The sequence below is a fragment of the Rhipicephalus sanguineus genome, chromosome 1 (assembly GCF_013339695.2).
Source record: "Rhipicephalus sanguineus isolate Rsan-2018 chromosome 1, BIME_Rsan_1.4, whole genome shotgun sequence".
Lineage (NCBI taxonomy): Eukaryota > Metazoa > Arthropoda > Arachnida > Ixodida > Ixodidae > Rhipicephalus > Rhipicephalus sanguineus.
The window spans coordinates 200,014,170-200,032,127 of NC_051176.1; the positions used below are offsets into that span (position 1 = coordinate 200,014,170).

At 44.6% G+C, this 17,958-nt stretch overlaps 1 protein-coding gene across 1 annotated transcript; it reads right to left on the reverse strand.

Moving 5' to 3' along the window:
- Nucleotides 1–8,725: 8,725 nt before the first annotated feature.
- On the reverse strand, nt 8,726–17,578 carry LOC119405235 (U-scoloptoxin(01)-Cw1a). The gene is made up of 4 exons (XM_037672046.2): nt 17,522–17,578; nt 12,092–12,113; nt 11,262–11,299; nt 8,726–9,976 (listed from the first exon to the last, which is right to left on the reverse strand). The coding sequence occupies exons 2-4, from the start codon at nt 12,105–12,107 to the stop codon at nt 9,560–9,562; spliced, it is 471 nt and encodes a 156-aa protein (XP_037527974.1). The 5' UTR covers nt 12,108–12,113; nt 17,522–17,578; the 3' UTR covers nt 8,726–9,559.
- Between the last annotated feature and the right edge of the window lie 380 nt (nt 17,579–17,958).

Genomic DNA, 17,958 nt, shown 5'->3' on the forward strand with positions numbered 1-17,958 from the left:
TTCTGATATTGCTCCGTTCGGCAACTCACTAGGGTAGGAGTGGGGGGAGTGCTGTAGCGGTCACGAGAAGGCGCGCACCTCGACCGAATCAGAACCGGCGACAACCACACCGCGTGTGGTGAGAGGACAGGTGAAAGACAAAGAAAATAAATCAGTGATTGTTTATAGGACTCAAGCTGTGAAATCAACTTCTTCCGCACGTACACGCGTCCCAACAACAGCTTCGGGCAACGTCTGCTTCTCTTCGGAGTTCACGCGGCTAAGTGGGGGAGCGTACTGGCAGCCTGGCATCGGAGGGCACCAGCACCAGGTTGGAGAGCAAAAATTGTTTGGCCAACTCAGCTCTCCATCCTGATGGCGAGCGTGTGGAAGCAAAAAGGATTGAAAAAGTGGGAAGGCGGTTCCAGTGCACAAAACTAGCAACGTACAATCTCCTAAAATTGATAACTAATTTTTAACCCTTTTTTATGATAGAGAATACCGTTTAAATTTATGGAGCATGTTATTTACTGTCATATTATTAGGTTCATATTTCAGCGAACACTAACATGGTTTTAAGAAATATTAATCTTGCGAAACCCATCTCCTCTTTTGCTATATTTTGTTAATGCATGATCTTTCTTCTCCATCGATTGTATCCTCAGCGGCAGTGCCATGACCTGTGCCCTGCACTACAAAGGTGGGGGGCTTAAGAGAGTCAACCTATTCCCCCCCCCCCCCCCCGAAAAATAAAGAAGTGTCAGACTCCACCGAAATAAATTTCTGGCTGCGCCCGTGCCTTCGAGATTGCTTGCCATATACTTCTTCGAAATTCAAATATACATTGCATCTAATCCCCACCATTTTAAAACTAAATGTTTGTGTGTGTGTGTGTCAAGTGCATACATTTGTAACAGCTATCGGTCATAACTTTGCTCCTGTCCTGTAACATCCTGCATACCCCAAGTATCTATTCCAGCTCTCCTACTTTTTCTCATCTGCATTAATCACTTAAAGGGGACCTGCAACACTTTTCCAAGTAGCCATAGAATGGCTTCATTCAAGGAACTTATTTCCTCACGAATCGACCACCGCAATTTTTTAAGATCTGTCCAGTACGAGCGGAGTTACATAGATTTGTCGCGCGCTGTAATTGCTTTCTCTCTTCTCTCGTCCCGACGAAAGCGCTGGAAGCTAAGCAGGGAGGGGTGGCACGGGGGAAGGAGGTACGACACGCGCGCCTCGTGACCTTGAGAACTTTTTCTTTTTTTTTTCTTCGAACGTGCGGCGTACTTTCAGTGCGATCGCTTGGGCAAGTGACGGCCTCCCATGGCGGCCGCAGTAACTACCGAGCACGCCGTGTTCAAATCGGCCAATGGCGCGGAACTTGTGTCGGTGACGCCGTAAGTATCATTTCTGTCGAGAGAAGAGGAACAGCTTTATAGCTGCCTTTGAGAATTTATTGTCAATTCCAGGCCGCGTGCTGCGCGCTATAATGTTTGGCTCGCGTGTTCTCAGAAGCCTCGACTACCAATCGGCAGCGTTTTCTGACCATGCTGAAAAAGTGTTGCAGGGCCCATTTAAACGGTTATGTATTGTCTTCTCTAGAACTATTTGCCAATGTTTGTGGAGCTTACCATGAAATGCTAACCTTAGCAGATCAAATAACTCTTGAATCTGACCTTAATAACGTTTATGTACGGTTAACATCTTGTTAATAGAACCTAATGTTAACACTTGTTAACCGAGTATTACATAAGTAGTTCTGAGACTACATGTTGTATTTCTGTTGAATCTTTGTTGTCTTGAACTGAGTTTCTCCGGTGTTCCAATTCAATCTCAAGAATGGTTTTCTCACGGGAAATAAAAGATCTTGACAAGTAAGGCATAGGATGGATAAACCATCCTATGCCCTGCAATTATTTCTTCAAAAACCGCCTGTGGCTTGGAGTGTCTTTCACGAACAGCTTTGCTTACCGAATCGGAATGGCAGACAGTGCAGCCTGTGCTCACTGTGGCAGCGAGGAAACAATTGCGCACATCCTGTGTCATTGTCCTCACTACAACTCCCAGAGACTACAGCTCTCAGCAACGATAGCACGCCTTGATGACCAGCCGCTTTCTGAACAATCAATTTTGGGGCAAACCGGACACTTACTTATCTTCCGGTTAACCTCTCTACCTTTCCGCATTACATTTATCTCTCTCTCCATTTCCTGCAATGTTTCTTTGCAAAAAGCAGTTGATCATTTTAGTCAACTTACGAGGTTTACTGCCAATGTAAAGTTCTGACTCAAGGAAAGTGTAGTAGAGGTCTTCGGATTATTTATGTCCTGTATCGTGCAGCGAATGATCGGCGGGGAATCATTTTCTTTTCTTCTAATTTTTCTTTACTGCAACAGAAATTAAGTGCTCGAAGGTAACTGTCTTGTCCGTCCGTTTATTATGTAGTAATGACGACGCCACTGTCGTCATTCACAAAGGCTTCATCAGGACATCTTTTCATGCCCGCTTTCCCCATCGGCAAACGAAAAAGAAAAGGAAAACTGTCCACAACAGCTGCCACTGCTATCGCAGCCTATGACACTACAGCTACAGCAATGGGTATTTAGGATTCGGGCTCACCAATTACTTCGCAGTCACTCAAAAACTTCGGTGGACACATACTATATGTACCTTTTGTTGCTGGGCTCGTTACTTGACGCTGTTCAATACAGACAATATAAACTCTGGTAACCAAGTGCAAAAAAAAAAGGAAAAACGAAGAAAACAAAGAGATTAAAAAATTAAGATAGCTTTGCACTAGTGGTGCCAATTCTGAAGGAAGTACGGAGCTGGACGGCCTTCTTCGTTTCTTTTAATTTTTCTCTTTCTTCCTCTCTTTATTTTTCTCGCATCTCTCTGTTTTTCTATGTATTTTTTGTCTCTGTTTATTTCTATTTCTTTCTTTCTCTTTCTTCCCTTTCTCTCTCTGTCTCTATTACTCGCTTCCTCGCTATTTCTATCTCTTTCTGTCTCTCTCTATGTCTTCATTTCTTTCTCTACCTTTCTTTCATTCTGTCTCTCTTTCTTTCTCTTTCTGTCTTTGTTCCTATTCTTTTTCTCTATTTCTCTTTCTTTCTATGCTACGCTTTACTCTCTCCCCTCCTCCCCACCGTCACTTCCCTTTCCTACCCCCTTGCTATACTATACTATGCATGGCTATGCTATGCTCTTCTAGCCTGCTCGGACAGACAAGTGGTTACGACGCTCGCCTGCGGATCGTGGGTCCGCGGCTTCAAATCCTGCCTCGCCAAGAAATTTTTTTCGCCATGAATTTCTCTCTTTCTCTTTGTTTCTATCTCTTTCTTTCTCTCTCTCTGTCTCTGTATTCGTTCTCTCACCCATCAGTCTCTGCAAGCAGAAGATAAATAAGAGGACGAAGAGGGAAAAGAGGACGAAGAGAGCGCGTGCTGGTTCATGGTGATGATAGGGAGACAGAGAAGGAAAGCGCTAAAACGTTCGTAGAGGGGCTCACTGCACAAGTATAATTCAGTTACATTTCTTCTAAACTGTAGGAGAAATGGCATCGTAGAAGAAATGAAGCTTTTTTTAGGCTCAGAGACCATATTTTATATCGTCTGTACTAAAGAAAAAAAAAGACTTCCTTGTCGTCCCTTGTGTAACCCCAGACAGCATTGGGGTACAGCATCTGCTTTGGCTCTGGGAGGCAGACGAAAGCTGTCGTCAGGGGTCTACCGGCCTGGTAATCAATCACTATAGATCCTCAGCGCTTGAGAGAGAGAGCAAAAAAAAAAATTAAACGTACGTTCTCTTTCGTGCGCGAACACTTTGTCAGCTAAGTGGTTCCTCTCACTGTCGCAATGATCCCAACACAGAGGTGATCTCATGTCATTATTTTTTTCAGCAGGTGATGGTTCCATTTTTCTAAGTAATATGCCATCTTCTCGTTAGTTCTATGGCGCAGGCTCTGAATAGCTGCCGTAGAGTCCCAAAACGTGGCACGTTTGGGTGCTGGTTTATCGGTCTCACGAAATGCTGCAAGCCCTGCTATCGTGATTGTAGTTTTATGTGACACGTTGGCGTTGACACCTCGCTTAGGCACAGTCATCAGTTGCTCTACCTGTAGGAGAAGTCAAACCATCCGTACGAAATATGATTGTTGTCTAGTCATGTCTGGCGCGGCATTACCAGCGTCAGTTGCTTCAGAGCGTGGGATGAGCGATCGGTAGTCCTGAATTTCTGCCACGTACTACACTTGAGGCATATTGAATGTGCCAAATGGGGTGGGTGGAGAGGGATAGGTAAATGTTTGGTCCTGCCGCTGGTGCATATGTTGACTGTGTGACACACTTGACGACTAGTGCGTGGTCGCGTGGATGTCGCTTGAGGTCACGTTGCTGACAAGGGTGCCAAATGATGCCAAATCACGCGCACCTTACGGAAGCCGTTAACACTGGCATTCGCAGTTTCACATGTTAACTCAAATGAACAAAGGTAGCGGCCTTATTCACACAACTCTACTTAGGATTAGCAAGACATGTGCTTGGGCAAGTTGGTTCGTACTTGATGTGAAACAAACGAGCGCTAAGAAACGGGGACATAAACAGGAGGCACACAAGACAGGCACTCAGGACTCGCCACTGTGTGCCTCACAGGAGGAACACGAACGACGTTTATTGTTACACGAACGAACAGCTCGAAATCGTCCTTCTGAAGGGTGCAGAAAACAAGCAACACGGGACGTGGGGTTCACTTGGGTTCAGTATATGAAGAAGCTAAAACCTGATACATCATACTTTGTTTTCGTTCAAGGCTGCATAGAGATAGAGAGATACAGTTGTGGCATTCAAAAGCAAACAAATGGAGTTTTGAAACAAGTGCGCGAGCGATAATAGAGAAAAATCAGCCGCCAATTTCGATACGCCGCTTTCATCGAGGACGACTACCTCGCACTTCGGATGTGCGCGCACATGCAGGCACAATTAAGGCCTGCGATGGAAGGTTGGACCCGTTTGTAGTATGCCCCCCCTACCCAAACACGCTCTCATGCGCGGAGATGATTTATAGCGCCCGGTCAACTGGCACGCAGAAAGGTTAACCACCAGTGACGGTTGTAGTTGGTTACCTTGCCCGGTAGGAGGGTAAAGGGGGCTATGAAGCAAAAGAAAAATTAATATAGCGGAGCGAGAGGTGGTACGTAATATCGTCAGTCTATCGTTCGGTATTGAACACCCGAGAAGCATGTTTGCAGCTCTCCGCTCAAACCTTCACCACAACCTTCGTCCGAGGAAGTGTTTGGGAATTGCGTACTTAATTATGCACCCGTGAGCAGGTACAAAACAGGCACGGAAATCTATAGTCCCAGGCTCAGGGGTCACAGGTGGAGATACCGGCCGATACAGTGAAGAATGCATTGCGACGCCGAGTCACGGACGGCACAGAATGATTTGTCCACGCCGTAATGGGGCCAGGCAGAAGAAAGAGCTTCAAATAAGGGATGATGGATTGTGAGCCTCAATGCCTGAACACATCCTATGGCCATATGATGTATAAATATTCGTACACTAGGGAGAAAAACCTTGCCGCTCCATTATTTATCGAAAGCGGAAGCAAAACGCTACAACTATAATTCGAATTAAAAAAAAACGATTTACTGGCAACCATTAATTAAGCATGTTCTGACTTTTGTTAGGTACGTGGTGGCTATTCTGCCAAACTTTCGCCGACAAGAAGTTCATTGTATACGTAGAAAACTGGTTTTATAAATTATCTTGGGATGTTGATGTGCACAACCAAGGCCTCTCTCCATTGACTTTCAGTGTGACATGATAATTATGATTCCTTGCATTAAAAGAGAAAGAGAGAAACAATCTAAAGCAGCGACAAGCTTCAACAAAGACATGAAGCACTGTTGAAATGTTTCATCAAACCGCCATTCCATTACCTATCGATAATAGATTGTGAGCGGCGTGTCTTAATTGTTTTTTAACAGTTGTAACACGAATTGTCATAGCAAGTGGCACTTGATTGTTGATGAGTAAATCAAAGTCTAGGCCTGAGGTAGGCATAGAAGGAGGTATAGAAGAGAAAGGCCTGACCGTCAACACCGTAAACAGAGCGTTGCGTTTCCTAGCGAGCGGACATTGTGGCTTTTCTTCACGCAGTGATGGCAGCTGTGACGGTGACGATTGCGCATGCTAACCTACACAATGCGCTTGAGCATCAGGTATATAGGGATGCGCGTGACCGAAAGATCGAAAGCGCGGTCATTTGTGTTGTGTAAGCATTGTGTCATTTCACAGACAAGGTGCCACTACTGGTTTCTCTTCTTTCTGCCCTTTTAACGCGATAGCGTTAAAGAGCTCGTATCGCAGGAATTCCGCCGTCGGCGTCGGCGCCGTTGGTTGTGAGCGAAAAATCATCATCTTGTCCGTGACCGAAAAATCGAAAAAACTGCAAATAAAATAATAAAAATGTTGGGTCCGAGTGAGAATCGAACCCAGGCCGCCTGCGTGGCAAGCAGGTATTCTACCACACAGCCACGCCTCTGCTTGGCGCTGCGCTGAAAGTAACTTCTATGCTACCCAAAAATACGCGTCCTGAATACAGGTGTCATAGTACGAGATGTAATATCGCAATAATATTGCGTGGTACAAGCGTACATTGACATCGGGTGTCACACCATGTCAATATTATAACGACTTGGTGGTTTAAAAACAGCCACCCATTACAAAAGGCACAGAGATTACTGCGCGTATTCCCTTAAGACCACGTAGTGGGTGCATCGCAACGTCGAAAAAGTTTCTCGCGCATAATCGCTCCTGGTTTAAGGCATGCTACCCATTACATAAGGCACACACCTTAGTGCGCGCATTTTGCTAAACGCTAAACACTCGTAGTGTTCGAAGTGCGCACTAGGGGCAGGGTATCGCTATCGCGTTCAACTCTTAAACGCGAAGCTTAAGCGTCCCCCAATTTTTTTCTTTTCGCAGACAATGCCCTTACAGCGAAGGCACACTCGTCTCCAATGCATTTGCTGACTATCTGCAGCCGGGATTGCTGCACGCTGGTAATCCGACTGCGCGCGGGGAACTTAGTTTCTAGCTCTATGTAACGCTGCCCTTGGCAGGTAGAGTATTCTGTGGCGCACAACTATTTATTTTTTATTCGATCATCACTTTGTGCTAGTAAAGGCCTTACAAACTAAATCGACAAACCCATCAGAAAAAGGACGTGCAGGTATTAAGTCAATTAGCAAGCCGGAACGCATTTTCATAGAAGTTTTTTTGGCTACGCTTGCTGGTCAAAATAGGGGCCAATTTCACAAAGCTCTTTTGTTGTTGTTATGCTGCCGTCAGTCTAAAACATGATGGATCGCACTGGTTCTTACATTTAAACTTAGCGTAAGACCGCTTTTTTTTTCTTTTTTTTTTCTGTGAGTGCGGCGGAGACTTGCGTTATTATCTTAATCTGATCCATTCGGTAGGTAGTCGACCGTCAGTTAAAGTGTCATGCAAAGCGCTCGAGATAAATGTGTCAACTCGCCAGGCTTCTTGTCCATTTGTTTATTGTTTCAGCCTGCACTTATTAGTAGGATACCAGCGTTGTCTCTCTAATGCATGATTATATGGAATAACGATTGGTGTCTACTTTTCACCAAGATTTGACCCTGGGGCATGCTACTTGCTACGGCTGCCCTGTGGTTATAGCGTACTGGTGCTGAGCTCAGGTGTTAAATACAGACCGCGGCTGGTGTATTCCAATGAAGGCGAATAGCAAAAACGCCTGAGGGCTAATCACCAAAATTTTTGAACCTATGCTCTATGCGCAAGTTACATAAAGGTACATATTTTTATATATTGAATAAGAAACCATCACTATTTGCTGTATATGCAAGTAATTGCCGCCGCGGTGGTGCAGTGGTTACGGTGCTCGGCTGCTGACCCGCAGGTCACTGGTTCGATCCAAGCCGTGGTGGTCGCATTTCGATGAGACGAAATGCTAGAGGCTCGTGTGCTTAGATATAGGTGCACGTTAAAGAACCCTAGGTGGTCAAAATTACCGGAGCCTCCACTACAGCGTGCCTCGAAATCATATGGCGGTTCTGGCACGTAAAATCCCAGATATTCTTCTTCTTCTTCTTCTTCTTCTTCTTATTATTATTATTATTATATGCGGGTAATATACGCTATAATTAATAATTTGACCAGAACTTAGTGAATACGAGCCCCTAAACTAATCTTAAACCAAAAGCTTGCATCAATGTGTGCGGCGCCAGCTAACTACGCAACATGGCGCATGACATTGAAGTTAAGATTATATTGCACGTGGAAATGTCAATAGCATCAATGCTGACAACCTTATATCTAACTCAAGAAAACTTCCAAGCCTTCACGGCTGTTGTTGTTTGGTTGTTGGCGGCAAACAATACGGCTAACATATAAAACGTGATGACGAGCACCTTTGTGAATGTTACCATGTTGGAAGCGCAGGTTCACAGTGCAGGCCTTCATGTTATCTCGGAACGCGAGTCACCTAGTTCAAACAAAGAAAAAAAAATATTCTGTATCTTCCGGCCTTTGGCAGCTTAAAGCAATCGAAACCTACGGGCATGCGGGAACACTCTTACCGGCCTCTGGTTCAATCTCATTTCCCTCCTCTCAGGCGCACTTCAAGTGCTATCGAAAAAGGCACTTGAGGTGTCTTTTTCCGCACAAAATTTTCACAAAACAGAGAGAATATGAACGAAACATTTTATGCAAGCAAAATATACAGTACAGGTTTTCGCAGTACGTGAGCAATGTACATTTGTTCCTAGTAGCCATGCAAGCGAGCGTAAGAGTACACCAGAAGACCAGGCATTCCTCCAAGCAACCTCGCCGCTTAGTTAGAGATGGTGAGAATGAAGCGAGCATGCAGTGTAGCACAGTTACCATTTGAGTATTTCCTTCTGTCGCGAAAAGCCCCGCCGAGCCAAGCCCTTCACCAGAAGTGGGTACACTTGGGCCAAAGCCCAGAGCCCTTCACCTTTCGCCAAAAACAATATACACGACGATTGGTTACCGCTAACAGGAACGAGGTACGCAGAGCACAGAACGCAGATCGCGCGATATCAGTGGCAACGGACCCTCCATCAACAAAAAAATGTATATACATGTCAATGCAGGCAGGTGATAAGAGGCAAACTTAACGAGAAGCAAGAACAGGTGTGCAACGAAGAAAAATATGGGAAAGTTCGATATGATGATGTCAGGTTGCAGTGTTTCCGTCGGAGGGTGAAGACGCACCGGTGAGCGAAAGCCAATGTCCAAGCGTAGAACCGCTTGAAGACGTCGCAGAACTACAAAGACGCCTATCCGCTTCGGTGAATGCCTGCCTTCCGTCGAAAGGATAGGGAAGCGAGCGCGGGCTCCTAAAGCGATTATGTGTGGCCGTCGCAGTCCGTTGTGAAAAAATGTTATTGCGGCGAGGATTAATAGCCCGTCGTGGCCCCAGAGAAGCTGAACCCAGCTAATACTATAGCCATACTGTGTGCAACGGCACGGTGGGGGTAGGGAAACGGTGGGTGCGAGCTTTCCTAGAAGGGCCTGCGGCCGGGCGGTGGAGCCCCGGCGCCACCGCCCTCTCCGAAGCCCGGTATGAGCGGAGCCGCCTTCTGCACGTCGGCTTCGGTGAGGAACGGGGCCGTCGGGTTGCCGATGTTGTCGTTTACGTAAAAGAAGTCGGGAGCATTCTGGCACGGCACGGCCTCCTCGGCGAAGGCGCACGTCAGACTAAGCTGGTTGAACACGGTCTGGTTGCCGCACAGGAAGCTGTACTGCTGAACCTCGGTGCTGCCGTCTTCTTTCGGCACCACGTTGCATACGTGGAAGATGAGGCAGGCGTTGTCGACATCCGCGAAGTAACCGTTCTTGGCCGGGCACTGGAACGAGGTCTTGACACCACCTAACAGAAGTTCTGCGCCATCGGGCAGCTCGTACGCTGCCCGTTTTGTCTGAAATGGCAAAAATGCACGAGGATATGTAATTGCTGTAAGGCAAAAATAATTGCCATGCAGCTTGGAGACTATCCTATAGCTGACCGGTTAATTTAATCTAGCTGGCCGGTGACGTTGTGCTAGCTGGTTAAGGTTGGTTTCGTTCTCCTGCAGTGTGAATTACCGCTGTTTCTCTCTGCTGATCATTTTGATTTGACAATGTCGAGAATGATTGTACGTTGTTACAATTTTTAAATGGCTTTCTTTTTTCGACACAAACGTGGAAAAAAAATGCATCATATTGATTACTGACTATTTGATTTCGCTGTGTTCTTTTGTCTTATTGAAATGAAAGTAAGATGAAGCTATCGATGAAATGTGAGATGGCGGTGAAGATATTCTCTCTCCTTTTGCTTGTGGTCGTGGCGCAAAAATAAAAATAAAAATAAGGAGTGACGCTCTTATGTAACGAACACTTAAAGTGAAACAGCGAGGCAGTTTCTATGCAGCGCGCCTTTATTAATCGATTGCCGTCATGCGAACCGCATTTTACGGAGGTTACACACAAGCTAATTTAGTTCGACTACAGCGCCATGCTCAGTTGCCATTTTTCGATACTGAACAGTTGCGGCCGCGTCATACAGAACAGCTTGTAATCGACATGTCAGGTAGAGTAAGGAACCAATGGCATGTGGTTGACTGATGGTATGCGCTTGAAGTTGTCCCTCAAGGCTTTGTAAATAGAGTGTATGGGTGATATTTGAATATAACAAGACCGGGTAAAATAATATCATTTCACTGTTTCTACTAGGGTAAAGGTGTTGAGGTCAATACAACAATGGAGTTTCACATATCGTCGACCCTCCATACACGTTGACAACAATCCAAGCTAATCATCAAACTTATCATCAATATCAATGTCATTAAGCTTATAGCCAAGCTTGATTATCAAAGTAATGATCCAAATAAAGATAATTTGAAGCTAAAACTGGAAGAAGAGAAAAATTAATGACATCACTATAGGTTCATATACGTTAGTGCAAATTTTGTTGACTGGCAACTGTAATGTGGAACAACGAGTGTATAGCTATGTGAGATTCTGGAGAGATGGGTTGGAAATGGAGGGCGTTATGTCGTTGCATGATTAAAACTGTGACACGGGTGTGTGTGTGCGTGGGTGCGAAGTATCTGGAAGCAACGACTGCTATAATAAGCACCCATTATCTCGTTTGCTTTTCTTATTAAGGAATGCATACCACATGAACGTTGTCGTGGACACAATAGGGTACCTTATGCCACTTACCCTTGGCAGTGCCAGCGCAACGGTCATTACAGCAAAGGCTGAAAGAAGGACATAAAGGGAGTGACTCAGACAAAGTAGTTTGAAAGAAGCATGAAAGACGGATAACTTTAGAGTTATTCATATTACTTTAAATACATATAGGTATGTATATGTACATTTTAAACTTCCAGTTCTTTTTTTTTCTCTAGCTTTATAGCTCCCATTACGCACCACTATAATGTACGCAACAGAGTGCCGCAGAGCCCAGGCTCAGGATGGGTTCAAAGCACTTATACAGGGTGTTTCAAGAAATGTGTCCAGTAGTTTTTAAAAATCACAGAACGGAGGTATCTGCGTGCTATCTGCGGCGTTACCTTTACTGTGGGAGAGGGCATTTTGAGATGCGTACAAACATTAATTACGACAGTAATTGTAGAAATTAAGAAGATTAACTTTTTAACCAGTGGAAATAAGTGGTCGAGTCAAATGGGCGAATGGATGCAGTTCCTGAGAATAGCCCATAGCCGCTTTGAAATTTTTGAAAGGCGGCCACTGGTAATCACCGCGGAGCGATGAAATCTGGCTAATTTCCCACAGTAAAGGTAACGCCGCAGATAGCACACAGATACCTCCGTTCTGTGATTTTTAAAAAAAATACTGGACACATTTCTTGAAATACCCTGTATATCCTTACGCGAGATTTTTTAAAATAGCGTCAACATTTAAACACAGGGCCCCGTATTTTTTTCTTCACATTTTTTAATGCATCTAAGCGATGGAGGTAAATAATTGACGTTCTGCCCTATGACTGAGCAGATCTTTTTACTGATAACAAAATAGCGCAAACTTACCTAGTAGGAACTTCATTTTGTCCTACAACAAAAAAGAAAGGGAACAAAATCAATACAGCATGAACTTTACATTTAATGTCAGTTGGCCTCTTAAATGGGGAACGGGGAAGGAGGGCACAGCGTCCGTTAATTGCACAGTAGGTCAACAGGGACGAAGGCTCTAAATAATTAATATAATAATCCTTAACGAGAATTCATATATGACTATGCGAGCACTTCCGCCCCGTCAAAATTCCCCCTCTACCATAAATCGGCAAACTCACTCATGTGTCGACTCATTCAGACTCACTCAGACTCAGATCATTCTGTGAGTCTGAGTGTGAGTGAGTCCGGATTAATAATAATTTGGTGAGTTTTAGTCCGAGTGAATCCGGTTGAGGAAAAGTTTAGTGAGTCTGAGTCAGGATGAGTCCGATTAAGGAAAATATTGGTGAGTCTGAGTCTGAGTCTGAGTGTGCCCTAGGAGCAAAATATATGTCTTGAGTGAGTCTGAGTGAGCTCCACCTTTCATTGCCGACCTGTGGTCATGTCCACTCATCTTCAAAATTACTGTAATCCTTATATCGGCTTATGTTTATACTCGTCTATTCACACATATCTCCACGCACTAGCGTTCATGCGCCACCTCAATATTTATTGAACAGAGGAACAGAGGAGGGGGGGGGGGGGCATGACGTTTCCCCGCAAACTCTATTACGGGAAGTTCTCGACAAAAATATCTCGTGGGAGTTGCATATTTTATAAAACTGTCCTGACTGGATTTAAACCAGTGATAACTTTTATATGAAGGTACATGATCAAATGGCGTATCGTGACGTGCCGATTATGGGAAATATTGGCGTTAAAGAGCCTTGACACCATGATAGAAAACTCTAATTTTACGCTAACGAACTCATGAGTTGACTCACTCAGGCTCACTCAGACTCAGATCAAGCCGTGAGTCTGAGTCTGAGTGAGACCAGCTAAGTAATATGTTGGTGAGTCCGAGTGAGTTTGGTTGAGAAAAAAATTCAGTGAGTCTGAGTCCGAGTGAGTCCGGTTGAGGAAAATTTTGGTGAATCCGAGTCCGAGTGAGCCCCTAGGACAAAATATATTTCATGAGAGAGTCTGAGTGAGCGCCAATTTTTCTGCCGACCTATACCCACTACACATGGAGTCCATGCTATGACAGTTGAAAAAGAATAGGCCCGAAATTTCTGCAAAAGCTTCAGAAAATTGGCAAGTAAATAAAACTGAAGCATCAAGTATCCAAATTGTTACTCAGTATAAAAAAAAAAACTGATATCACATTTCTGTAGCTCGCACCGTTAAAGTTCCTAAAACGGACAAATGTATTACATAAATTTACAACTCACATGAGGCATTTACTGTCTCTGTGAAGGTTTTGAAAAAGTCCAGTTTACAAATTAACGGCATATTTCAGAGCGGCGTAAAATCCGTGAATTTTGTTCACGTTAGGTGCATTATTAGGAGCAATTGCTAGAATCTGATATCAGTTCTTTATTACTGAGCAATACATTTGTAAACATGATTGCCTAATTGTTTGGAGTTAAGCCATTTTAAAGATTTTTTAAAAGAAATTGACAATAAAAAAATTTTGTTTGTCACATTCACAACATCATGAAACTTTCTGTTAAAACCAAGAAAGTTAATCGAAGCCAGCGCAATGGCTGGTCATAAAGAAACATTTCTCTACTGACATGGACTTCGACAGGAGCACCCGGGTTCAATATTCGGCTTAAATTCTAAAAAATGGTAGCGCAATAACTAAGGTACGTCGGCCATGCGGAGATGTATCATTCAAGGTGAAAAAAATTAACAGAAGAACGAAATGCAAGTTCCGTTTACTGATCGAAATCCAAATCGCGTAACTCTGCAGCATGGGAGGGCTATCATTCCACTTTGTGTTGACGACGTAAGAAAAAAGAAACAGTGATTGGCCGCGACAAAGCGAGATCTTCGCTTCATTCGTATTTGACCTTAAGCGGTAAAGGTTAAATCTAATGCGGTCTTCTATCTCACTAACCGCCTCGTTGTGCACTAGGTAATGCCCATTAAGTTCAGGAAAGCGTGCCTCCAATAGGCCACTTATGTTCGCTTTCATTTTTTTAGTTTTTTCATCCTTATTTCGCAGTGCCGTATTTCTTTGAGCGAACGTTTACTTCAAGCCAACTGGTGTTCTTTATTTCTTTCAACTGGATGATGCACACCGCTGTAAAACAAGGAGGGGATGGAGGCTGGACGGACCTGTAAGACTTCCCGCCAGTTGCTCCAAGCTATTGCCACTTTTAGAGAGAGGGAGATAAAAGCGAAGGAAAAGGCAGGGAGGGTAACCAGGTTGTACCCGGTTCGCTACCCTACACGAGGGGAAGGGGAAGGGGAGAAAAAAGAATAGAGAGAGCAAGAGGAAAGAGGGAACAAGTAATACACGCACACACATCAGTGTTCACCGCACACACACTAGCAGTCACAACCCAGAAATATTTGACATCGGTTCCTCTGCGAGATGTTCAAAAAGGCTTGCAAGGACTGGCTCCAAGGAAATTTTAGAGTACGCATAAGCGATAGGCGTGTCGTTATGTGCGTCATAATGCAGAAGCAGAGCGCAAGAGTAATAAATAAGACCACTTGTAAAGCGAAGGGCAGCAAGGGTTTCCTCTATTCATGTGCGCAGAAAGTTCTGCACGCCTTTTCAGAGACTCTGATTTGCTATACAGTTGAAACCCGATTTAACGAAGCGATGGGGACGCTTGAATTATTGCGTTAAATTGGGTAGTTCGTAAAATCGAGAAAGGGAGTTTTCGGTCCTTCGAAATCTACAATTGTAACATATAGCGACACACAAAAGCTAACGCTGTATTTTCTTAGCCGCTAACCCACGCCTGAGCGTGTGAAAGGTCCGCGGTAGCGGGCCCGGGCGATCCAGGCCACGTAGATGGTCACGTGAAACTATGACAAGCTGCCGATATTCAAAGGCGGAGAGAATGAAGACAGTATTCATGTTGAAACTTTTTTAGCGCGCACAAAAGACGGAGGACACAGACAAAAAATTTCAACATGAATTCATACCAACTCGCCCAGCTCTCAGTTTTACTGAAGACAGTAATTGCGCGAGCAATAATGTTTCGGGGAGACGGGCCATCTCTTGGTTAAACCATCAAATAACAAAAGCAACCACAGAAGTGTTCCCGTGGAAACTTACACAGAGACAATAAACCATCACCGCCCCTAGCCCCATATGATACGTTAGAGCGCTACCAACTAATCACTCGGTTGTTCCGTGCTCGGGCGCAGCGTGCCGCCTCACCAGAATAAAACCAGGAACAGGACTAGTGCGGCTATAGATGTCTGAACGTGATAGCAAACCTCTCGAAGAAACACCCGTCTGTGTGAAAATTAATGAGAAATTATCGCTTTTTCACTCACCTATTTAAGAAAAAGCTTCGTTAAATCGGTTTTGGTGCCAAGTTAGATTCGTTAATTTGGGTTGATGACGAAATTAAACTCTATGGGTATCTGCCGGGGAATGGAAGTTTCTTCGTTGGATCGGAGACTTCATGAAATCGGGTTTCGTTAGATCGAGTTTTAACTATATAATGTTTTAATGGCTTCGCTCACATGTAGGCGTAACGGGCAAGGGTGCGGCTGATTGACTTCTTCCTGATGCCTTGGACATCAGACCAAAAAATCAGGCACCTATATACCCTCAATGTCTTCTAAGATAAGGAAGAATATGGTATATACATCGCCATGACATGGCAAGCTTACTGCGTCGCGTAGTAATTCGAACAGTCTTCTAGGTTAATTAAAAAAGGGTTGTCTAGGCTCAGTGCACCATGCGGCGCAAAATATAACGTGTTTTCTTAATAAGCTTCGCTCATCACAAGAAAACACAGATTTAAAGAAAGAAGTTAACAATATACAAGATCAATTATTTATTCCCACAACCCCGTATACTCCGACGTGATAGATTTTCTTCAAGGATGACACCTGCCTTTTTTTATACTACCTTAAATAAGGGCAGCATAGGTTTCGTAACTTAATTGGGACTTTCATGTTGGGAGAGTCAGTCGCAACGGAAAATAATACCTGCAGCTAGCCTACGAAAGAAGGCAGAAACTATTGCTTAAGATACAACAAACGGTGACCGAAATTGGTGCACTGGCAGAAAAGTTTGGCGCGACAGAAAGAACATAGAAATGTTCCGAGAGAACAGCTCTCCGTTCACTTCTGCGACCTCTCCTAGGCTCGCCTAATATATTTCCTGTAAATATAATTATCAGATTTAGTCGCTCAACCTGAATTTGTACTTATATCTATTTCAATTTTTTTGCACTCTCCTTTGAACTATTTTGATCCTCTTCCCCCTCTCCACGCAGTCGTCGTGTGCACACCGGCAATAGTTACTGCGTTCCAATAAAGAGCTCCTGTCTTCCCTATATCTGTACCCTCTGCTTCTTCGCAATGTCTAGTGAGACTCAATACCCGGGTTTGTTGTTCTGTATAGCTATTATTTTTTTTTCTAACTCTCACGATGAAGCACTGCATTGTGCTAGCATCGCATTCAACGGATATTTTAACTTTAAACAAAATCGTACAAGAGAAAATACCAAGTAGGCTGGAAATTCAGGTTTGATCCGATCGGATATTCACGTGGACTTAATGTGAAAATGGCATCATGTAGACAATTAGCAGCGCGACAAGCAAACATCAAAACAACAGTGATCAAAAGTAGCCCGAGACTGTTATGCCCCCCCCCCCCCCCCGGCTTGGAATTATTAGCGACCCGTTGGATTTAGTTGCAATGCAATTCAAATGAACTGTGAATAAACCTTGGGGTTAACACATCTATAATAATACTAACACATCTGTCATACAACTCGATATTAGATTCGCGCATAAGCGATAAAACAATGACAACGTGGTTGTATCTGGCAAAGCACGTCAGCTCACCGCAGTAACATGAGCCTCATTCACCTATGTTCCTTCCGGGTATTATATTTGAACTTCCAGCAGGGCAACTTAAAAATGAAGCTGGAGAAATTTCAAAGTATCAATACAATATTGCATGTAAACGAACTATTACGGAACACAGAATATATCGCTACTTCTGATGCAAACAACAAACAGCCGATTTAAGCGAATGAATAGAGTAGTTTCGATAGGAGGCAGCATCCCTTGAGCAACGATGAGATTGCTCAGGGGTGTAGGGGGTAGGATTAAGCCTGCCCACAGGCGAGAAACGGTAGGGAACTCCTCTACGCAGCCTCTCTGGCAAATGCGCGTAGAAACAGCTGTTTCTTCAACACCGGGGTCGACTATAGCGATCGCCGCGAGACACAAGAAACACACACTTGGGCAACACAGTAACGCGGGCGTGCCTGCACACCAGCGTGTATCCGAATGGAGCGGCAGCAGATACGGACTCACCGCGGTGTTCACTGCCGGTTGGCGAGCTGTGCTGTACGACTCCTGTCGATTGCTGCGCTCGCCTTTAAGTAGCAGAGCGCCGTCGGCGAGAGAGCGGGCGAGAGAAAGTGCTGGCAGTGGTTACAGGGGAGTCGTGCATAAATTGGTTAAAAAGAGAGAAAGAAACTGGACTGGAGACTGATGCATGACAAGGATCAGTGCTAGTATATGGTGAAGCCAATCATCCCTCTCGAAGCGCCGCCATTTAAAGTGAGGCGAGAGATGCGCACCTCGGCGTAACAGGGCCGCGAGAAGGGAAAGCATGACCGGTGCTTATGTTAGCAGGACACTCTCACTGATGCCCAGCGAATGCTGCAGCCTGTAACCGGGCGACCCGACCGGGCGTGACCTTCCGGCGTCTGCGTACACACCTCAGAGGGACGTCTGCTGCTTCTGCT